This window comes from Ambystoma mexicanum, chromosome 2q (genome assembly GCF_040938575.1).
Source record: "Ambystoma mexicanum isolate Mex_15411 chromosome 2q, UKY_AmexF1_1, whole genome shotgun sequence".
Taxonomy (NCBI): domain Eukaryota; kingdom Metazoa; phylum Chordata; class Amphibia; order Caudata; family Ambystomatidae; genus Ambystoma; species Ambystoma mexicanum.
The window spans coordinates 1,425,241,240-1,425,265,869 of record NC_090924.1 but is presented as its reverse complement, the minus strand read 5'-3'; the positions used below and the strand labels follow the sequence as shown (position 1 = coordinate 1,425,265,869).

Sequence of the window (24,630 nt, the reverse complement as noted above, 5' to 3'; positions counted from 1 at the left end):
CCACTCAGCCTTCATCCTTCCCAGGTCAATAAAATGAGTACCATTAAGTTGGGTAAACATCTGTTATCAGCCAATAGCGCCAAGACACTCCTCTGTGAGTGAACATGAGCTCTATAAATACACCTGTTATGTAATGACACGCCCACAGCAAATGTACCTATTGGGGGTAAGGCCTGTACCCACTCAAGAACCATGCCTCTGAACTGGTCAAACAATAGTCCTGAAGAATCTAAAAGAAACAGGAAAATTCAGCAATTGGGGCAAGACCTGTGCCCACTCAAGGACAATGCCTCTGAACTGGTCAAACAATAGTCCTTAAGAATCTAAAAGACCCAGCAAAATTTAGCAATTGGGACAAGACCTGTGCCCACACAAGGACCATGCATCTGAACTGGTCAAACAATAGTCCTGAAAAATCTAAAAGACACAGGACAATTCAGGAATTGAGACAAGACCTGTGCCCACTCAAGGACCATGACTCTGAACTGGTCAAACAATAATCCTGAAGAATCTAAAAGACTCAGCAAAATTCAGGAAACAGCTTACACTAAAACTCCTGCATCATAACTTCTCCTTGCCACCTGAGTCAGGTGCCACCTGACTGTTTGAGCCAAAAGACTAATTTATAAAACTTTTCTCTGTTACCCACTATCCTTCATAACATGTCTTAGCACAGCAAATGTCAAGATTGTTAACATTAGTTTATCTGTGAAAGAAATTCATGTCACATACCTTTGATTTATTTATTTATATAAACGTATACAGTGCCCAATACCCATCTAGGGTATGATTACGCTAAGTGCAGAGGGCGGGGAAATCTGAGACGAGACAAGATTAAGATGGAAATAGCCTGGTTTGTAAACTGGATGGGAAATTATCTTGGGTCCTGATGTCCAAAACACTATTGTAATAATGCCCCAAAACGGGAAGTACATGTATATCTTCATTCCTAAAGTTCAGAACACATCAAAAGAGCTAGTGAACAAAGCTCTGCCTAGCTGCTTGCTGACTCTGTAGCTATATGGATGACTCCCTAAATGACTCAGTTAAATCGTTCCAGGTGTTATATGAAACTTGTCTTGCGTACAATACCTTTATTTTTTGGGTGCTCTTCAATTTCTGTAGGCTTCAATTGAACACAATTATCAGAGAGCAAATAGAAAGGGTAGCCTTTTCTCTGATAAATTTGTTCCAATAACTCAATCCCCTTCTGTCCTCTAACATCTCGCACAACCTTTACCTTGACCCACGTTGACAAACCATTGATTAGCACAATGCAAAATTCCTGTGTTTCCCAGTACATAAAAACACCTATGTCGAGTCATATCTTGTCCAAAAGTGAGTCTGGAACTCTCCTGTAGCATAAAAGTAATTTGATGGAGGAGAGGTAGCCACTCAAAGCGGAGGCTGTGATGGTGCTGGCAGATATGATGGCAGCAGCAGGAGTGTGGTAGGATGCGGCAGAGAACCCTTGAGAGTGGAGTGCAGGACTAGGGGAAAGTAATCTGGGGACGGTTGAAGCGAAGGTGGGAGAATCTCCACCTGAGGTCCGCTCTGGCCTGTCTTGTTTTCAGTAGCAGTGTTGGGTAGTGCTGCTTCAGAAAGACCACAACAGAAGCAGAAATATTGGGCATTAGGTTTGGGGTGAGTTTCTTCTGACTAAAAAGTGGAGGAAGAAACACTGGAATCTCGGATTGCCTCAAGGTATTCTGCCTCAGAAGACTTTAAAACCATGGGGAACCCTGACAGAAGATTGGCGGATACAGAAGCATCTTCTGGGGGACTCCTATTGGACTCCCCATCTACTGGGTCATCGGAAGACATCATCAGTGAGGTGACTGTGTATTACACCGGGCTGTACGTTAATTCCAACGCTGGTGCCCCCCTACCACTTCTAGGGTTTGGGAAGCGGTATATTAGATCAGGTTGGAACGTATTTCAGAAGCAAGGTTTTTCATTGCGCTACCTCATTTCGTTCCCGAGGCCACCTGCTCTGCTTTTCAGTTTGTCACCTACCCTCTCTATGCTGAGCAAACTGAGATAGCCAGTTGGTTATGTTGTGAATAGGTGCAGTTTTCAGTAGGAAGGAGAACACAGTGACTGCCATGGATCCCAGGGTCTCCCTTTTATCCTTTCTCCTGTATAGGTTGTTTGCCTTCCCCATCAGGGCTTTTCTTCTGAATAAGAGCCCATGTCTTCTGTGGCACAGTCACTGTATCTGATGTGGCAGGGTCAGCGACTTGATCCAATCAAGAGAGGATGGCAACCCTTCTTAACATAGGGCAGGAAGCCTACCACTGGCTTCTCCAAAGCTAGTCCTGCCCCAGTGGTGGGGTCAGGGATTTGAGAGGGCCCCATTCTCTGTCCCTTCTACCTGTGCCTGGATCAAAATGTCAAGTACCACTTTTTGCTCCATACCTGTTATCCACAATGTCCGCCAGTGTTTGCAATGTTTTGCTCTCCTTCCCAAGGAAGGACCGCGAGCATCAAGATTCACTGCAGTGGAGGCCCAAGTCAGTAGCTTACCAGATAGATTTGGTGACAAGCAGAGTTTCTAAGGAACGCGGCACAGATCAGACCAGTAATACAGATGCTCCACAAAATCAAGACACAAACTCTAAAACTGACTCTGTTTCCAGTGGACCGTCATTTCCTAAAGCCAGCAGACTCATGGCCAGGAAAAGGGGCTTCTGTTGATTGTAACATGTCCCCTGGGAAAAAGGAAGTCAGCAGTTGGCCCAGGGAACCACCAGCTGAAGGGAACAACAAATGGACAGGACAGGGGAGAATAAAGGTAGCAGAGAGACCAAGACAGTGGAGGTTGTTCGGCTGAGGTCAAGGGAGGAGACCGCAGACAGAGAAACCAGGTAGAGGATGGAAAGTACAGCGGAGCGTGGAGGATTATTACAGATACGTGTGCAAGGTGAGTTACGGATTGCTAAGAGAAAGTGGTTCTTGGCTGAGAGAGTGTGCTTAAATTAAGTGAATGAGACTAATGGAGATGGTTGGGAGTTTTGTTTGAGAGTGATATAGAAGGGTGACTAATAGAGTGAAGGTGACTGTAGGAGAAGGTGTGGGTGGAGTGTAGTGTAGGGTAGGGTAAGAAGTGCGTTTCATGTAGCAGATCGGAAGGAGTAGGAGTAGAAGGAGGAGAGTGAGGTGGAGAACAGAGGGATGAGGGTGTAGTAGTGAGCACAAAGAGGAGATTGGAGTAGACAAGGGTTTAATTGTGAGTAGAGAGGGAGTGTATTAGGTGGAGAAGTGTGTAGTAGAGGTAGGTGAGTGTAGTGGAGAGTGTTGGGAGGAGAAAGTAGCACGGAATAACACAGGCCGGTGCTCGTTTAAATAAATATCAATGAATCAAATAATCTCAGTCCAATCATGGGCGACATTCTCGTAATTTTGTTCTTTTTCCTAATCTCACAGAGCATGCACATTCTGACTGTTCTTTTGATTTCCATGTCCAATCCAGCCCACCAGAAGGTGAACCCTTTTTTTGTATTACTCATGCTCAGGTATCACTACTCTTTCTTCTAGCTTTTTTTAGTGGTATTATTCTGTCACTTCTCATTACTTTTTCACCCATTTTATATAGTTCCTCTTGCAACCTCCAAGTGGCTCCCTGACTAGTGTCTTGTATTCACCCCCTTGTTCCAGTTCAGTTTTTTATCTAGACGCTATCCATCTTGATCTCTTCATATTCTGCCTCTGCGTTTTTTCATTCCTTCCAACTGCTCCGAAACACTCCCTTTCTCATTCAACTCATTCTAGGTGATTGTGACAGTCCTGTAGTTAAGCTTATCACACCTGGCACATAAATCACCATGGTATATTCTTACAAATCAATTACCCATTGTCTGATGTGGGATGATACTTTGCTCAGTCATTTATTGGTTAGAATCTCTCTCATGGATTTATGACCTATTCTTACATCAACCGTATCATCCCCCAACAAAGGCCCTTAACCGTTTAATTACCTAACTCACACCTAACATCTCCTTTTCAATTGCTATTTATCTTTGTACCGCTCCCTAGCCTCGAAGCAAATGCAGTCGGTTCTTCCGCACTGTCTGTGACTTGCATGAGGACTGCTCCCAAGCCTGAAATACTGCCATCCATGGCAATTATGGAGCACCTACCCCAGTGGAAACTATTCAGGATTGGGGACTTGTCGAGGGCCATTTAAAAAAAGAATAATTTATTAGCGCACCGCCGATCCCATTTAAACTCTTTGCCTTTCTTCACCAGACTACCCGATGCATTATCTTACTGGCAACATTCTTTATCTTTAAGAACGTAGAAATATATTTGGCCAATTCCTAGAAATTACACTACCTTTACCCTAGACAAGGTGTTGGTACATTGTTGGTAATTGCAACTAAATTACTGTGTGGTTGTACACGTTAACCTGACACTACATGCCCTAGATATTAAAAAGAGTACCTCCTGAAACAGAATTTTTCATTAGTCAAAGAAAATCCACTCTCCTCTTCGATCTGTACGACCCTCACAAAATGTCTTGTAATGTCCTTTCTCATTTTAGCTAACAATTAGTATGTCGTTCTGAAAGAACAGTACCCTTGACATTCTGAAACAACTTCAAAACATGGACGAGGGAAAAACTAGTCTGAATGGCATGAAGAAATATTATATGCCGGTTTACAAGTTATAAATGCTGTTCGTTTTCGTGATTCAGTATGTAAACAAATTTCAGGATATGCAGACAGAAGGTCAACCCCTATAAATACCTTCACCTTCCATAGCACCAATAGCTTCTACTCAATGTTTGCCAATGGATGCCTATCCTTAATCACATTCCTATTTAATCCCCTCAAATCAATGCATATCTTTATTTTATCTGAAGACTTTCTTATGGTTAATTACAGAGCTAACAATTCAGACTCCTCCTTTACCTCAATGATGCCATGCCTTCTAGTTCATGAACATGTCTTTCACCTCTTACCACACAGCAAGCCATAGGTTCCACATTATGTGCACACGAGGAAACACATCCCTTTTTAGTCTGGTTTAGTAACAGGATTATGAAGACATTCCATTTTAAAATGACACACATTATCTTCTATGCTAGTGTCCTTGCTCTCAGATGCCCAGACCCTTTCAGGGTGCCACACACCATCACATCCTCATATTTTTATCTCAAACAATATTCAGGGTGAACAACACATTAGGGGAGTCAACCACCCTTTCTGACATACATTTTTGCCTCAATAATACAATCCTTAAACCTTACCGCCATGTGAAACCACTTCACCAAGTCAGTTCTATTCCCGCCATATGGTAATAGGTTAATGTGAAACTCCTCTTGCTTTCTTCTCTCTGGAAATGTGCTGCCCAGTATATGCCCGTGGATAAGTGAGTATTTTGCCCCAGAGTCTAGTAACATTTCTACTTTCATCCCACTACCTGCTGTTTCCACCTTCAGACTGGGAGCTTCTTCCTCTTAGGAGACTTCTCCATCCCATAAATTGAATATCACGTCTTCCATCTATTCTGCTTACTCTTCCACAACATTATTGTTACTGTGACTCAATACTGAATAGCATTTTGCAGGGAAACACCTTCTACCACACTAACTGTATGTCACCGTCACAGCTGTGAAATTCTCTGGACTCAGGATTGTAATGTTGCACCGTTTCCAACTAAAGGTTTGTTCGCCACTGGCATCCTTCATCCTTGCCTGCTTTTGGATACCTGGATGATCATACTTTGTTCTGATATTTTTTTCAACAGAGTGGGCTCTCGGACGGCTCGCAGCAGTCGGTTCGACAACCAATGACAGAGCATGATGCAGCCAGAGAGCTACCTTGAAAAGGAAGCCTTGGACAGGGCCTTCCCATGGTCAAGGGACCAAAGTTCACAAACATTTGAGAAGTCTTTCGAAAACTCTTTGTGCATGTCACATAGAACTTCAAGGACCGAGCAATGTCCAGCGAATGCAAGGCCATTTCCACCGGTGACAAAGGTTTTGGGAAAAAAAACACTGGCAGCTTGACCGGAGGCGATGCTGAAAGCCTGAGAAGGTCTGGATACCACATCTGTCTCGCCAACGCCGAAGCAATGAGTATCATTTTGCATGGATACTGTCTGAGTGTGTTGATGACTCCTAGCAGGAGAAGGAACGCGTACAGGAACAACCCTTCCCATGGGAAGGAGAACGCGTACCCCTGGCTCCTTGGCTGGTGGAATCTGCTGGCAAACCTCTGGCACTTGGCGTTCACTGCCGTCGCAAATAGATCGATCTGGTGACTGCCCCATTTGACGAATAGGCAGGTGAACCTGACAAAGCTCCCCCTCGTGGCAGGAGTGCAGTTCCCCCACTGAGGGAGTCTGCAATGGTGTTCTTGACTCTCGCCAAGTGGAGATGGACGAGGAACATCCCCTGTCTGACAGCCCAGCGCCACAAGATTTGTGCTTCCTTGGAGAGTGTCGGGGATCGAGTGCCCCCCTGCTTATTGATGTAGAACATGGTGGTGGTGTTGTCCGTGAAGATCCTCACCACCTTGCCTTTCAGAGACGGTAGGAACCACTTTAGGGCCCAGAACACTGCCCGTAGCTCCAGGATGTTGATATGAAGATGCTTCTCTTCCGGCAGTCACAGGTCTCAGTCATGCAGACGTTCGGTGTGCGCTCCTCATCTCTTTAGGGAGGCGTCCGTGGTGACTATCGCCTGTAACAGTAAGCTTTGGAATCCCGTGCCCTGGGCGATGTTGGAGCAGACGCACCACCATCTTATCACCTGACGGAAATAGTTGTTGAGAGCGATCTTGTCCCCTAACCTTCCGGATAACTGTATCCAGCGGCCGTCCAGGAATTCCTGAAAGGGTTGCAATTGCAACCTGCAGAGCTGGGCGAGGTAGATGCAGGACGACATCATGCCCAGCAACTACTTGATGGGCTGCACCGTGGCCGTCTTCGTCGACGACAGCCGTTGCACCTTCCCTTGAATGGCTGCTATCCTCTCCTCCGAGGGCGAAACCAGGCAAGACACCATATTGAGGTTGGCTCCTAGGAACAGCACGTTCTGTGATGGCGTTAAGCAGGACTTTGGATCGTTGACAGAGAATCCCAGATCCGTTAGTAGGCAGATGGTTGCCTCCGTGTTTCCGTCGGGTGGCTCCAACGAATGGGCACGAATCAGCCAGTCGTCCAGGTATGGGTACACGTGTATGTCCTGTAGATGTAGATGAGCTGCCACTGGCGCCAAACATTTCGTGAACACTCTGGGGGCCTACTTGAAGCCGAAAGGTAGAGCCTTGAACTGGTAGTGCTGTCCGTGCACCATGAAACAAGGAAACTTCCGGTGTTTCTTGTGAATGGGGACATGGAAGAAGGGCATCCTCCAGGTCCAATGACGAAACAAAGTCTCCTTTTCCCAGTTGGCCGAGCATGTGTTTTCAACGTGACCATCCTTTACCTTTAAGTATTTGTTCAGACGTCGTAGGTCTAGCATGGGCCTCCCGCCCCCTGTCTTCTTTCGGACCAGAAAGTATATGGAATAGACTCTGGAGCCCCGGAGCTGTTGGGGAACTAGCTCTATCGCCCCTTTTCACAGCATGGCACGTATCTCTTTCAGGAGCTGAGGGATGTACTGCTCCTGACAGGTAACCAGAGGGATCCGCAGATACCTGTGTTGAAACTCCAGAGTGTGTCCTTGGGCGAGAGTGTCCAACACCCATCTGTCTGTGGTGATCTTTCTCCACTCGCTGACAAACTTCGTCAACTGGCCTCCCACCAGGGTGCACGAGTGGGGGCCCGACCTCCTGGTCGGTTCAGGCTTGCTTGTGACGGCGACGCTGTCCTCTGCTACCGTAGGCTGGGTACAGCCTCTGTAGGCTTCTTGTGGTGGGGACATGGAAGGCTGTTGGTACGAAGTGCAGACCTGCTTGACTTTCCCTTGGAGGAGCGAAAAGAAGAGCAGTGCTGCTGGAGAGTGCCCAGGGAACGGGCCATCTCTGTATCTGCTTTGATGGCCTGGAGGGACTCGTCAACGACCTTCCCAAACAGATTTTCTCTGTCAAAGGGCATGTCACCTTTGCCTGGACCTCCTGATGGAAATTCGTGGCTTTCACCCAACGTTGGCGACGAAGCAGACACTGTTCCTCATTTGTTCCCCATTTGTCGGAATCCTGTGTTGATGACCTCCAATGCCACTTTGATGTCGTGATCCAACACCACTTCCCCTTCCTGGAAGAGAGCGATTGCCTCCATCTTCTTATCATCAGAGAGGAACTCCAGAATGCGGGTGTAAATCACCTTCTTTCCCCTGGCATCCATCCTTTTCCCCTCGCTGTCTGGAGGAACTGAAGATGACGCGTACGGGTTGGCCGACCGTTTCCTCGCGGCCACGAATATCAGCAAATCTGGCGAAGGCTGCGACCTCAGGCACTTGGGTGCTGAGTCCGGCACCCTATATTTCTTCTCCAGCCTATCCCATTTGGCTGGAGCTGTGCATGGGTTCTTCATGCGGTCCAGGCCCTCATCCCAAATATCGTCCAGAAGGGGCACCGCCATGACTGTCTTCCTTTTGGCCTCCTGCCTCTGGTACAAGAAGCCCTCCTTCTTGGTTTCCTCAGGCAGCAGCTGGGATAGCTCAGAGGCACTGAAGATCAAGGAGTGGAACGATGCCACCTCATCCGGTGGGGACACCCTATGTGGAGCACCCAGATGTGGAGATTCACTCTCCCCTGCAGCGATATCATCATCCGTCGTTGTGGCCGTATCTGTCCCCATGCCTGGATCTGATAGGGGAGAAGGGATCCGACGTGGCGGCAGAGGTTGAATAACACAACCTCTTCTTTGCTGGAGATTGATAGGGGACCTGGAGGGCCACAGGTACCAGAGCCGGAGGCATCCTCATTTGATCTCTGACACCAAGGTGTTTGGAGTCGACAGTATATCCAAGGAAATGTCCCTCAGCTGCGAAGGCATAACAGGAAAACTCAGCCCTGCGCCGTCGTCACTGTCGTCATCCGCTTCAACATCCTCAAGGACTGTGTGTAGGGACTCCTGGTGTTCGTCGTCCATGGACAAGAGCTTCATGGTTTGAGCGATGGCCTGGGAGGGCTGTTTCGGTGCCCCCCCATTTTCTACCCTGAGGGTCTTGAACCGAGGCCCGAGCCGGTCTTATTCTGTGCCCGTTGAGCCTGCTTAGGCAGTTCGGCCTTCTTCTCCTCCGTCCGCGGCTTCTTGGATTTCTCACATAGTTTAGCCGGCATTGCAGGTGCAGGTCTTCCACAAACACGTTCCGTAGTCCGCATTTGGTGCAAGGCATGAAGAGGGACCTTCCCTCCTTCTTCTCTTCTGTCATGGTCGGAGGGCGCGAAGTAGGCCCAAAGCCTTGAAGAATATTCAACGGTCTTCGCCCATGAGGAGCGCAGAACTTTACCGACACAGGTTTCTTGAAACAAAAATAAAAATGTTCCCTCAAAAACACGAGAGCAAACTCAAGGCCTCCCAATGCTAAAGTGTGCAGCATAAATCTGAAGATGGCTGCCAGAGGAGGGACTTAGGGAGAGGACTGTCATTGGATGGGGCAGTATGACCCACAGAACAGTGATTGGTTTAGAGGAGAATACAGTTTTTAAGTGAAAGTGAAACCTTTTTTTTTTTTACTGAGGACTCCTAGCCTGATGACGGGAAATATTCATGACCATGTGAATCCATGCCAAACCCCATGCTGGAGACCCAAACCATCAACACATAAGAACTCATGATACACACCAGAACTCCAAACACTTCGCACAAATAAACGACTAGCAAAGGCAAACTGGAAAAGCTCACCCTCAGGTGCCACTAAGCTGCTATTTTACAATAGCTTCCAAACACTATAAAAAAGACATAATCTCTGCCAAATCCCTCACTTACAAGACACGCATTGCTAATGCCAAATCTAACTCCTGTGAAATATTCACTATCCTCGAGGAACTGGAAAACCGTACCACCCCTCCAGTCACCGTCACTAAAGACACTCAATGGTGTACAAGAATTCAGAACGCTATGCTCGCCAAACTAGACACCCTGCACAGCAAAATCGACTATAAACAATCCCTCATTGACCCACTACAAGCATCTCGAATAACGGCCTCATCCACTCCTTGATCTCAAAATCTACCCATGTTCAAATCCATCCTAAAAGGGCTCAAACCAAGGACACGTCTGCACTGCAATCCTCATCAAAGACTGCTCTGACGCACTAATTCCCCTTATCACCACTTTCATCAATGCCTCCTTCTCTACGGGCATAGTCCCCCCTACATCACTCAAGGAAGCCTAGGTACTCTCCCTCATTAAAACCTGCACTAGACCCTGCCATCCCCACCAACTACCGTCCCATCACTATTACCCCCTTCCTGTTAAAAATTCTGGATAGAGCAGCCTACCTGCAAATCCAGCAATTCCTTAAAGACAATCAAATCCTGGGCATACGTCAGTCAGGATTCGGATCCGGTCACAGGACCGAATCAGTACTACTCTACCTCAAGATCCAAACTGATTCAGGGATGAAGGCAAACCTGCACTGTTGCTCCTTCTTGACCTTTCATCAGCCTTCGATTTTCATGGACCATAACATGCTAGGACAGCATCAATTTTCTTCAGCCAACTTCTCTCCTGAGGCTACCTCTTGAATCTCCTCCTTCCTTGGAGACAGATTCCTCAGAGTATTCGCTGAGAATGTCAGCGCCCCTCCAGCCCCGATCACGTGCAGTGTGCCCAAAGGTTCATGCGTATCACCAGCCTTGTACAACATTTTCACAAGACCACTTTTTACCCTCCTTGACTCCATTGGCATCTTGTACACACACTACGTTGATGACACACAGATCCTACTGCCCATTTCAGGCAACTACCATGATGACACCACTACTCTCAGTACCGTCTACCTGACCATCCAGACCTTGATGGCTACTCAACCCCTTTGCCTAAACGAGAAGAACAAGCTACTCTTCGTAGGGGCCCCCTCGGTGATCAAGAAGCTTGACCCCCCAATATACATCCTTCAAGATTGATGGTATTTCATAACAATGTATGAAACTGTCTGTCACCTCTTTGCAAGTAACTAGTCAAGCTGCAGCGCCTTGATGCCACATGGCTTAGCGCTCTTTACAAATGAACAAATAAATAAATATATACATTTTCATTTTCATATTCATATTCTCATCTTTACTTCTATTGTATTGTGTTCTGACATAGTTTCCTTTTAGTACTAGTGTGGTGCCTAGTAGATTGTGCTCTTCTTGGCTTTTGCTATTCATGCCTTTTCCTAGAGTGCTGACACACATCACAGTATGTTGTGCACTTTTTGCTACTGTCAATACTTTGTTTAAATGTGGGTCTCCTTAGTGACATTGATCCTCTCTTATATAGCTTGAAGTGAAACATAAATTGCTCCAATGAGACCTCCATGAGGCCTTCCTCTGTCTGGTCCCTGAAGTTCCAAGTGCTCCTGTCTATGCATGCTGAAGTACCACCTCTCTATTAATTCGCTAATCCTGGGATTGTACAGTCGATTAAGCTTCTTCATACATGCTTCACATCCATTTGAACCATCACTCTCTTACTCTGCCAGCTCAGGTACATTTTCAAATAGACTCTCCCTTAGTGCCCAACACTGCATGAGAAGGATTTTCTTTCTGTCTGCATTGCATTGCATGTAAGGACCAAAGCCCTTCTTCCATTTTTCCCCTCGAATAGTCGGATCACCGGTTAGGAGTAGGAATTCTGTAGGTGGTAGGACACTTTGCATTCTAGATGTACACTTAAGTCTTTTGTTTAATTTTGTTCCACACTGGTATCTGGCTCAATAGTCAAAGCTACCCCTAAGCTGGCGGCATCCGACATGATGCCTGAGTAGATCTTGGCTTTGTCTGTTCTTCAAGGTAGCTCGATTGTCAACGATACACAATCGCTGAGTTAATCTCTCCACTGGGAACCGATTAGATATAAAAACAGGTCATTGTAAATTCACAACATCCCTGGGGCAAATAGTGTACATGTCTATTGTGCTACCTTGTCTTTAACTATGTTCCCCTTGGCTTTCTACGGAAACAAACATATATTTATGGTATGCACAGGGTAGCGGTCTGGGCTTTCCTTGTCATCTTCTTACATTGACTCTACAACTTGTTTTCACACAACTGGTGGCCACCTTGATTTGCTACAGCTGCTTTCAACTTGCTTTAGAAAAACGGAAGGTTGATGGCTGGAAGATTTTCAATCAATCATAACCAGTGTTCAGCCCGCCATGCCATTAATGGAGCGAAAGAACTATATGCAAATCAGGTTTCATCTTGCCCCAAAAGAGTCTGTCCAACTGAAACTGCTAGGTGACAGCCGTTCTGCACAAGACCACCAGCAATCGCAGCCATGTTTCAACCTCATTGAGCATCATCAGTGAGGTGTAGCTTGGGTCTCTAGGCACAGCAGGCTCCGAACCCATTTGAAAACCATTCTCCCAGGATGGGTGGGTGAACAGAAATTCTGCGTGTTCGGAATCAATAACACAGCTTTCCTAACGTAACACCTGCAAATTCTAATACAAGTTACTGTACGCATATTGTAAACCGTACACACGTTAGCAGCCTACAGAGCCATATTCACATGGGAAATATGAGGCATGAAATAGTTCTTTGATTCTAACATATATTGATGTCATTGGAAAATAAAAATGTTTGTATCATTTGCAAATGTAACTGCATGTGTTATTTGGAATTTGTTTGATGCAAAGGAAGTGTTGACATACTGGCCGAAAAGAGGAAAGAGTGAAATTAGAAGACTTATTGTAATTATATATATATTTGTGACTACATAAATGGAAGCACGTGTGCGAGAAATATGGAGATTCATGCAGGTAGGTTAATTTCTTTTTTGTGGACTAGCTGCCTGTGATTGTGTAATATTGTGGTGATTTCCCCTACATAAAGCTTGTCGACCATCTTTGCCTTGATTTTACCTTTAATTCATTTATTTAAATAAATTTGAGTTTTGGTCAAACCACATGTTTCTTGCCCAGAATTGTGGGGTGGGACTATGTAACTAGGGGATATTAGATCAAGAAGTCCACCTGATGTATACATCAATCAACATACATTTTACAGATCAGTGTGTGTGCTGATACTCAACTCACCTGGGTTCAGTCTGACGCTCATGCAGCTGCTCAGTGCTTCCACAGCAGCAATATTTTGCTTCAGTTTTGAGGAGCTGGTGAAGTCCCCATTATTTAGGGTCTTGCAGTGATGCTCACCGAGGTCCAGGTTGTCCTATAAAGGGCCAGGCCACAGGATTAGTATTGCACTCAGTCCTACATGCTCCACCTCAACCTATGCTGGGGCGTAAAGCAATCATAAAACAAAAAACGAGTAATCTCATTCTTCTATTCAGATAACGTACAATCAATACAATCTCAAAATGTAATATACCAGGGAATTATAGTCATCCATTGCTTCTAGTTTCAAGGATCTTCCAGAAAGAGGCAAATTACTGATGCTTTCTGATGTTTGCTTTGGCCCAAATTCTTCTAATACTCTTGGTTAAGGGTAGGGTTATCAAATTATATGTATGGGCAACCGGCCCCGGGATGTGTTCTGTGGCTCACTAAATGAAAAAGGGACGTTTACATTAAATTTGTTGCTGGATGGGTGCACCTACCTTCCAACACACAGTCTGATTTTTTGCAGTCCCAATAGTTGGATTTCGTACCAGTTTATGAAGAATCTTCTAGAAGCCAAAAACATTACAATACCACAAACAATCTGAAGATCGCTGCTGCACTCCAGGGCGACCACTGTTGAGATATTATGCTGAATTTTCTGTACTACCAATTGCAGTGTACAAGACAACTGGTCACAAAATAAGTGAGACTAGCGCAGTGCATGGGACTTCAGATGTTAAAAGTGGGAGAACCACTGATATAAGACTGAGAGTCTATAGGAACGTAAGCGAGGAAAGAGTGAGATTTAATTTGCCTGTATGAGCTCTGTTCTATAACAATGAGTGAGTCACTACTTGGGTTTCAGAGGCCGATGATTAGGAATATAGCAGATGCTAATGTGGGCTCAGTGAGATGCCATTTAAGTGTATCATGTCACTGGTGGGGAATGCCTGAGATGATTTAGAATTGTACATTGCAATGGGAAAGACTATTCAAGGCTTCCAGAATACACCATGTCATCAAGAATACCATGTCCAAGGTCTAGGCTTTCATCACTCCGTCAATTGCTTTTTGGAAGATGTAATCATGGGTAACTTCAATTGGATATTATCTACAAAATAGAAACTAAGGTAAAAACAAATTCCCAAAATGGAATAGGATGTACCTTGTAGCTCTATGAAATGTTGATGTATTTTTTTTAGGAAAATTTGAGCTAAGCAAAAACATTGGAGAAAGCTTTCTGATGAATTTTGTGAAGTGAGTGCTTATGTTGTGCAATTTTAAAGAAAGCAAACTCGATACTAAGAATGTTATTGCAGCCATGTGCACATGAGGGTTAAACATTGTTTTTCGTTTAGTAAAATTTTCTTGTAAAATGTGTGTTACATATATTTTGTTTCCCGGGGAGAGATATTTCGCTGGATTCTACTTTCTTTCTTTTGGCAAAGGATTTAAGATTTCAAATAACCTCCTAGCTTTTGGAGAGAGTGACCAATTTTTGCATCTAATTTTATCACCTAAACCTTTCTCCAGTTTTAGATTTGCCAACTTATTTTCCTTCAGTTTATTCTGTCAGGTAAGTCTTTTGTCGAGTTTCTTTCTTTGCAGTGCCATTATTCTGGTCCTGTGCAATCGAGTCACCTGGTACCCCTACATTTTATGGGACAATGATGTGAGGATGAGAGTGAGTTTATTAAAGTGTGGGGGTCAGCTCTGATTAATTAGTGTGACTCTATTGAAGTGTATGAGGTCATGCATCAGTAAATAGTCTTAGGACAGTGATGAAGCTTTACTGACATATCTGAAGCCTAAGAGGAGTGCCAATGTGTGGTGGAATCTGTGGGCGCAGCGCGTGCTTCTTGTTCAGGCAGAGTCACTGTACAGGCACGCACCACGACGAAGAGGATCTCGTCCGTAAGCTTCTGGCGGTTGGCGTCAATGAGCTGCAGCATTGAGTTGCCCTCATGGATGTCATCCATCTGCTCCTTCACGCTCTGCAGCAGCCTATCAAACACATTCAGAGATTCCTCCATGTGCCCCGCCTCATCCAGGCCCTCATCTAATGCCTGCATCACCAAAGCGACTTGCTGCTCGGAGGAGATGATGCACTGCAGGTTGGCCTGTAAACGTGGAGAAGAAATAGTGTGACGAAGGATCAACAGAACACACAAGTCATTTATATCATTCCTTCACAATAGTGCAATGCACATTTAAGGATAAGACAAAATCTCTATGGCGTTTCAGAAAATCACTTATCTCAACAACTTTTGAACGCTTTCTTGAAAAGATCTGAAAATATTCCTGAGTAATATCTAGAGGCAGACACCTGGCATTCAGAATTTCAGATTTGCACATTAAAGGCTTCACAGTTTAAAATCTTTTTATTTAGATCGTTTTTGGAACAGCTTTTAATTTGGGGGTTTCCATAGGGGAAAAAAATATACTTTTTCTGGTCAAAGATCTCAAAATTGCCCGCTTCGGTTTTCCTATGTTTTTGCAGGCCTATAGACTTTATTTGGAATTGGTACACTGACAAAAGATTTGATCAATTCTGAGATATATATTTTTTTAATGTATCTGTATATGATACATGCGTAGAATGAATGCACATTTTTTATACAAACTGTAAACAGAGTGTATGAGTTTTACATTTCATACATTACACAATTAACATCTAAAAACTCACATCAAAGGCAAATCACAGCTCACATTGTTGTCAGTGTTAAATTGTTACAATAAATATACACTTTCCATACGAAAATTTACACTTGTACAAAAATGTACACTTTAGGAGGCATACAATGCATGAGCAGAATGAAAGTATATTTCATATTAAAACCATACTCGTACATTTGTGATATTAACATTGTGCATATGAACACTAAAAATGTGCTCCTACAACACATACACCTAAAACACACTACACTCGCATAGTGAACATAACTTGTAGACATGCACATGACAAGTATTCTCACATACAGCTAGGACACATGCACCTACCGACAAATGCACCTATGATATGTGATCCTACTACACATGCTACTACGACACATGCTCCTACCACACACGTTCCTACCACACACAGTTAGGACACACATTTACAGCACACACTTTCAGCACACACTTTGATGACACTTGCACCTACGGCATGAGCTGATATAATATGCACTCCTACAACGCACACTCCTATAATGCATGGTCTCATGACAAGCACACCTACTGCACAGGCGCCTTTTGCATATAACATGCTCCTACAGCATGCGCTGCGGCAAAATGTGCTCCTATAACACACAGTCCTACGACACACATTCTTAAAACACATACTCCTACCATGCAGGCACCTATAGCATGTTCTGTAATTATGTACGCAGAGCGTATGAGTTTTACAGTGGGTACATTACAACATTAACATCTCCTGAAAACTCACATCAAAGGCAAGTCATACGAACTGTACGCAGATGATATCACAAATGGTATCATAAATGTCATCACTAGTGACATCACATATCCTTGGACGTTCTTTTTGTTTAGTGACAGTAAGCAGTTTAAGTAGAGACTACACCTGAAGATACTCCTTTCAAAACATGACAAACATACTCTGGATGTGGTAAATATATAGGACTTAACTGTGCAGAATGTTCTTAAGTTAGTATCCTTAGGGTTTGGCCTCAGCTGATGGTGCACATACATGGAACAATAAGCAGGCCCAAGACAGATAATACAATTTATTTTCTTTATATGTATGATGACCAACTGAGAACTTAGTTTCATTCGCTGGTCATCGTATCTGTTTTGCCCTTGGCAGATGTTACCTATCTGTGCATCAGATTTGTATGAATCGATGCTCTAAGTATCCACACTTGTGTCTAGTAATTCTTGTATGCTTAGCCCTTGACTCCAAGTTTAACATTACTCAAGGTTCTGATAGTGTTGGACATATAATTCTATTGGCAACGTCTGCCATACTAAGAATACTCTACTTTTATGGTCCACACTGTAGCCATTGCCTGTGTTCATGTATTTTCTGTATGCTATATTATCTACAGAACTTCAGTTTTTCTGTTTGGACAAGTGCATTTTGTGAGACATGGACGAGTTCATGAGAGGCCTACCTGTCACCCTCCGTATGCTGGTTGCAATACGCTAAACATAACCACTTCTAAGGACTTTCCATCAGGATTGTTACAGATTGGTGATGCCATATGTGATGTCATTGATGATGTCATGTGTGTCAGTCTGCACAGTGAATGGCCGAGGCATGAGTTATGGTTGCCTAGCTGCAGGCCATGCCTCAGGCACCAATATTACATGACTATTTTTTGTAACTACATTTTGGAATTTTTGTTTAAAAAATAACACTAGATGGATTCCAGCAAATTTATCAAAGCACGCTTTCGGGGCTATGTCACCTCTCCACATACAAATTTCCATCCGGACGTTTGGCCGGTAGGTAGAACACAAATGTTTTTTAATAGAAGTCCTTCAGGATTTCAAAAAGGATAGGCCCCCCCTTAAACTTTGTCTCCTCTTGAGGCGGGTCTATATTTTTGGGAAAACGTTTTGTGTGGATTCATCGAACGGTGAAAAATGTTAGAAGCCACCGAAAGAGTGCTCATCCTAACGGGAGATAGTATCCGTTAGAAAAGAACATTTACTTAATGGAGAAACATTTGGCAAGTTCTCCTGTTACTAAGGAGGTGAGTGTGATACCGTTTGTAGAGGATAGAACAAATTACTCACCTGTTAGTAATGTGCTTTCTGATGGATTAGCCATTACACCCACAGATTATGTGTTGGCTCTGCATGGCACCGCTGGTTCTCATGATTCTGGATGTGAAGTCATGGCCAGTATACATGGACCCAGCAGTGACCCTTAAGCTCAGTACTGCTTTTTCCAATAGCTGAGGAATTGTAAAACAGTAAGAGGTTAACTAGTTGCCTGTTTGGGGGGATGACCTTCAGGGTAATGAGGAGGGACTTATCCATCAAAAAGAACATAACTTAGTGGTAAGTATTTTGTTCTTCTTATGGATTCCTTACTCCTACAATTCCTCACCTTAGATAGATTCCCAAAGCATTTCAGAATCATGACGATACAGTATGCCAAGAGACCCAGAACAGGCAGAAATGTCAAAGATGGGACGGGAGTCTAGGGTTTAGCAGACCTGTACCATCTTAAAGAGGTTCACTACACAGTCCTTGGGAGGAAAGGCCCTGCATGTCCAGAACTGACTCTATGAATTGGAGCATATATCTGCGGTGAGAATATGTACAAGCAAATGGTGCAGGTGAAGAAAGATGTGAATCCTGTTCCTCTTGAGAAGCAAAGAAACCACAGCTAACAGCTTGGTGAAAACACTTGGGTATGAGGAAAGGCCAAAGGACAGGACCACAGACCGATAATGGGTGTCTCAAACCACCAGTTTAGGTACTTCCTATGCTTTGCATGGATCAGCACATGGAAGTATGCATCCTGAAGGTCCAGGGACACCAGCCAGTCCTGCAGCTCAACGGCCTGGGGTATCTGGGTAAAGTGGGCACCTTCTCATTCTCTTGCGTAGGTGCCAATTCTTCAGTCACAGATCCATGACGGGACACAGGCCCCCGCCCTTCTTTGGTACCAAAAGATGGAGTAACAAGCCTTCTCTCTCTCTGAGGTGGACACTAGCAATATGCCGTTGATGCCCTTGGACTGTTTGTGCGCTTTATAAATGAAATAAATAAATACATAAATATGGCTGTCTTTTCCAGGAAGTGATGGATCACACCCGGAAGTGGAACCCAGTTGAATGGAAGGACATGAAAGAGGGAGGTCAGGGGTGCATTAAATGAAAGGGAGGCAGCAGCCCTGAGATATAAACTGGAAGCCTCAAACGTCTGAAGCAGTGTGCCACCTCTCTCTGATGAACCTGGGATTACCTCCTCCTCAATGGGGTGAAGTGGACACAGTCCAAATTGAAGAGGTTTTGGACCTGGCGTTCCAACAGGAATGATGGAAGTAACAACACTGCCTCTCTAGACATTTCTGCCAGTTTCTTAGCAGAAACAATTCTGCTAAGTATGTCTGCCCCCTGCCATGGTGGGTATAGGAATAAAAGGGACAGAAGGGGCAACCTTTTGAGGAGGAAGCAGCAGGCTGCTAGGCAGCGAACACTAGGGATTTATCTAAGGCCTGAGAGGATTAAAACTTCTCCAGAGACTCAAAGGAGCTCATTTTTTATTTTAGTTCTACCTGAATTAGACAGAGATGACCTGATACAATTATACTTTGGTGTACACAGATCCCCTTCAATATGTGCACAGTGTAGTGCAACAGGGGTGTAAAATGATAGTGTACTTGCTCATACGCCAACCTTTTGCACTGCACTGTGCAAAATGAGTATACGCTACCATTTATAATAGATTCCATAGGAGTTCGTAGCATTGGTCTCAGCATGAAAAGACATGCTGGTGCAGGTTCTGGAGTATTTGTATGGTAGAGATGAAAGGCGAGGTGGAATAAGTATATACGATCCGTGCCTCCCCCCTGCCATGCAAATGAAAACAAAATGACCCATAATGTAAATTTACATTACAGCTCATGTAAAATTAGCTTCAAAGAAGCTATCACAGTCAAAGGGCTTGTCAATGAGCTCAATGAGCGCAGTTTCAATGTTTTGGGTGAACCCTGCTGTCCTCAGCCACGATCGTATGTGGACAACTGTTCACATAGCCATGGTCCACGCCCCCCATCAGCCACCTAAAAGCCTGACTGAAGGGTCTGGCTTGCTGCTACCCCGTGGACCTTGCTTTGTACAGGAAAATGCAGCGTGGTGAACGGAAAGCAAAGTTCTTAGAGGCGTTGAAAACTAATAAAGAGAAACACTGTATGATGGAACTGAAAGAAAAACGTTTCCTTAAGCAATAAAGCCCGAAGGGAAGGGGCATTACTGGGGCAGGTAATACCTGGGTAAAATCACTTAATGTGAACCCTCGCCCATTACCAGACCAGCAAAGCCCCCTACCTGGGGTGGTTTATTGCTATTAGCATCCCGGCATTTTTTTCCAGGAAGCCAGATGTTTTGTTTTTACGTTGAGAAAGAGCATGGTTGCCATTTCTCAACTTTAAAAAAACTACAAACCAAGCTGGTCGCCATGGTCATGGGAGAAGGCAACTACATGTAGTCCCTCCTCTCTTTCCATGGCGGCCATTGCCAAGTTTGGAAAGCGCAGAACACAGAGAGTTCCAGGCACCGGCAAGGGACCAGGAAGCTTTTTTTAATTGGGGCTACGTTTCAGGGAATTGTGGGCAGCGAAGGTGGAAATTGGGGTGGGGGAGTAGGGGCGGGAGGACTTACCTGCTTCACAGCAGCTAACATGGCAGCCTCCCACTGCTCAGTGCACTGGGAAAGCGGGATTTACCGAGCACCCTGATTAGCTGGCAAGCAGTCCCGCCCATTCGCCCACAAGGATGATATTAGAGAATAGAAAAACTATGTTTACAGAAAAAGTATGCACTCTGGAACTTGAAGGTAAAGTTCCTCAAAACACTGGAAAAATGATATTAAAGAGGAACATTGAACACAGGAACTTTAAGGACAAGTCCCCGGAAACCAGTTAAAGTAGCAGTGTTATGTGTGGGGGCTTGGAGAAAAAGAGACAGAGACGCATTGCAGGATTCTAGGAGACAGGCGTTGGAATACCGAACCACCCGACGTACCTGCCTGACACAGGGAAACATTTTCCGCTCTTTTCCGCTCTATAAAGCAATCATTTAGAGAAGTAGCCACCCACTTGGTATCACATATAGTGTGGCTCGGTGGCTGTTATAATATGGTGACTCCATCCTAAAAAAATAAGAAAACATCACTAGTATAGTGCTTGTAATAGGGAAATCAATCATTTCCTTTCTCCACCGCCACCTGACAGTGTCATTTCATCTCTTCACAAACTCCATCACTCTATAGTTTTAGCAGCATTTACCGAAAGGTGATTTCTCAATCAGAAAGCTTTCTCTGCAGACCCAACAGGGTCAGATACCACACATCTTCCAGGCAGGCATGCCAGCTACACAGAGCTTGATATGAATAGAAGGGGCTTGTATGCAGCCTTGTGTAATGGCTTTAGCACATGCCAGCACCCTTCCTCGGCGCACTCTTGCCCCAGTATCTTGATCTATTCTTCTTGGAGAGTTGCCAGGGCTGGAGATGGCACATGTCGTGGCTTTACCCAGAGTCCACAATATCATTTTAGATTTTTAGATCACGTACTTCTGGGAAGCAAATAAAACAATCCATCCACTTTCTTCTAAACATGTGCCATCTAAACCTAACTCTAAGATGGGAGCAAGCTACGACCATCAAATAATAATAATAATACTAGTGGAGTCTATTCAAATAAAAAGGGCCTACACTACAAAAAACTATTTCCAATCCTTACCGCTATGCTACAAAATAGTGTGGGATAATGTTCACAAAAAAAGGAAGAAGTGTTCCCACACACGATAAGTCAGGATGTTAGGCCGTTGGCTTCCCTACCCACCATTTCGAGCACGGAGCAAGGCGGGTCACTCCAGCACAGCACACCCGTGGGCTTCTCTGGCACGAGGCTACAATTCTTTTCACTAATATCATTACCTTCTGTGCCCAAGTCTCTTTTATGCAAAGGCTCTTGCCTCAGAGCACCTGATGTACCAAAAACAACAAATAATCCTTTCTCCTAATTCACAGCGGGTGAGTTACTCTTCACCCTGCCGGCTCCGATCCTTCTTTCACCTTTAGCCTCCCTAAGTCGGGCTCAGACCAACTTCAATTTTGTAGGCATCCCTTAGTCAGGTTCACATTTGCCAAAACAATCTTTTTGGGTGAGTTTTGCTGTTCACCCCAGAGCCCCCTCTTCCAGGCTCAGATCCCCTTTTACTTCAATTTTAGGCATCCCTCAGTCTTGTTCACATTTCCACAACAGCCTTCTCAAGTGAGTTTTGCTGTTCACCTCGGATCCCCCTCTTCCGGGCTCAGATCCCCCGTTCAACCAATTAGTCCCCCTCTTCCGGGATCAGACCAATTTCCATTTTTAGCCAATCGAAGTCTTTTGAATGTGCACAGGATTTAACGAAACCAGCTGCAGGACCACTTAAAGTTCACAACTTAATAATTCTTCCCCGTTCGTGGGGCTTGGGGGGACACCAGAGACCTTCGAGTGAGCCCCCATATGATGTCGGATCACTCTGTATCTGGTACTTAGCTAGATTTTCCTAAAGTACAATCACACACAAGTTCTTTGTTCATACAATGTTGCCGCTTGCAACCTTGGGCATAACACAGCGGGCCTGCTATCAGTTTCTCCCGACTCACCGGCTGTGCTGAACTCGTTGGTGTTGCTTTACTGTCAGAGTCAATGATAGTACCACGGCGGAAATCGCTTCTCCCCGCCTTGGTTATCAATGCAGGAGAGCCCTGTGTACCTGAAACATAGGTTACACTGTTCATCAGCTGCAATCTCTGGTTGTAAGTTTCTTTTCCTTAAGGTTTCTGGAAAGTCACTGTTCTGCGTGGGAAAGGGCAAGGGCATTTCTCTCCCTGTCGTCCTCTCCAAACTCGCTGCCTTTCTCCTCAGTTTAAACTGCCAGTTTCCAATTGCTGCTTCCTTTGGTATTTTGCCTTGCTCAGAGTGTGCTTTTGTGCTCCGCATTTTATTCGTGTGGGGAAGTGTGATAAAAATCAGGAGTGTAATTATCAGTGATTGCCTGACTCTGCCTGACTCTTGAGTTGGGACATGTCAGGTATACATACGGCTCTGGTGTTAGTCCGTTGTCGCTCACAACTTTTTGTACATTTTGTAAAAAAAGTCATCGGACGAACTAATGTCAATCAAATGACATAGAACCGTTAAACCATAGTTGAGACTTTTATGAAAAGTATACTCTACGAACAAAGTCACATTTAGGGATTGACAATTTCAAAATGTTAGGGATTGGAAATATTAATGGGTGAGGCTCTATTAGATTAAGGGCCTGATTCACAGAAGCGTGTTATAATGGCACAATCCCATTGGAAAATGCTCTGTAAATCAGGCCCTAAATGCGCTGCCAACCACACATACAAGGATTAAGCGATAAGGCTGGGATTTGGGCAAAGTCTGTAATTTTGGCACCTGATCACATACCTTTCCAGATCTTGCTGTACAGCAAGGAGATTTTGTTTGTGAATGTTTGACTTTCAAGAACTGTAATATCCTGTTTTGTAGAATTGTACTCAAATCATATGATGAACACACAAGACACTATTTTTTAAAAATCTTTATAAAACAATAAACATTATTGCAGCTTTATTTTCTCCATCATAAATGGCAGTTTTAAAGTACTAGAATCCCAAATGGGTACCTACAAAATATCATCTGGGTTTGTCCTACTGCAAATGCGCTCTGTCGATTGAGGCCCGATGGGGAGCTCTAGACCAGCACCACACCGATGTTATGCTAGTATATACAAATCTCTTTCTGGAACGTTTGGCCTCATTTCGAGTACGGTGGTGTGGTAGAAATGTAGTAGTAATGAAATAAAAGTATCTGTTTCCTGAGTGCTTGTATGGGTCTATGTGGTTATGAGTTCCATCCCGAAGAGGGATCCCATGATGTGATAAATGACAGTGGTCTGGGACTGGGTTAGCCGGGTGCTTGATTGGGCGTAGGAGATAATGAAATGAAAGTATCTGTTTCCTGAGTGCTAGTATGGGTCTATGTGGTTATGAGTTCCATCCAGAAGAGGGATCCCAAGATGTGATAACTGACAGTGGTCTGGGACTGGGTTAGCCGGGTGCTTGATTGGGGGTAGGAGATAATGGTACAGCTAAAGAGGGATTGGCATAGCTCCCTGAAGGCTAAAGTGTTGTTGGAGGCACAGAGATTCCATGTGCAAGGCGATCTGTGTGTGTAGAGTGAGGTGGAGGGAGATGAAGCCATGCGTCAATTAGTTGGGGGAGAGAGAGGTTTAGGATTATGAATAGTGATAGAGCAATACAATAAGTATACTAAGGAACAAGTTACTTACCTGTAACTGTTGTTCTCCAGCATGGGTCTGGCATGGATTCACATGCTCATGAATATTCCCCGTCGTCAGGCTGGGAATCCTCGGTAAAGAAAAAACCAGTATCAGTTTCGTTTCTGATCTGTCTTTCGTAGTAATAACAAATCACTGATCTCTGTGTCATACTGACCACAGCCAATGACTGCCCTCTCCCCAAGCCCCGCCTCTGGCAGCCATCCTCAGATTTGGTAGCACGTAAAGTGGCAGTATGACCAAGTGAAGAGCCGCAGAGGTTAAGGCGGGAGGGTTCGCATGTGAATCCATGCCAGACCCAGGCTGGAGAACAACAGTTACAGGTAAGTAACTTGTTCCTTCTCCAGCATGGGGTCTGGCATGGATTCACATGCTCATGAATAAAGAATACATAGCAGAACACATGCACAACCACGGGAGGTGGCAA

The 24,630-nt window shown here is 44.6% G+C and overlaps 1 protein-coding gene across 1 annotated transcript in view; it reads right to left on the bottom strand.

Moving 5' to 3' along the window:
* LOC138568862 (exocyst complex component 1-like) overlaps positions 1–24,630 on the bottom strand; it is a 1,144,699-nt gene that overhangs the window by 613,133 nt on the left and 506,936 nt on the right. The window contains exons 6-7 of the mRNA XM_069646643.1: positions 15,061–15,288; positions 13,145–13,277 (exon numbers count right to left, since the gene is read on the bottom strand). Coding sequence (XP_069502744.1) covers positions 13,145–13,277; positions 15,061–15,288 — 361 coding nt within the window. The remainder of the gene's footprint in view (positions 1–13,144; positions 13,278–15,060; positions 15,289–24,630) is intronic.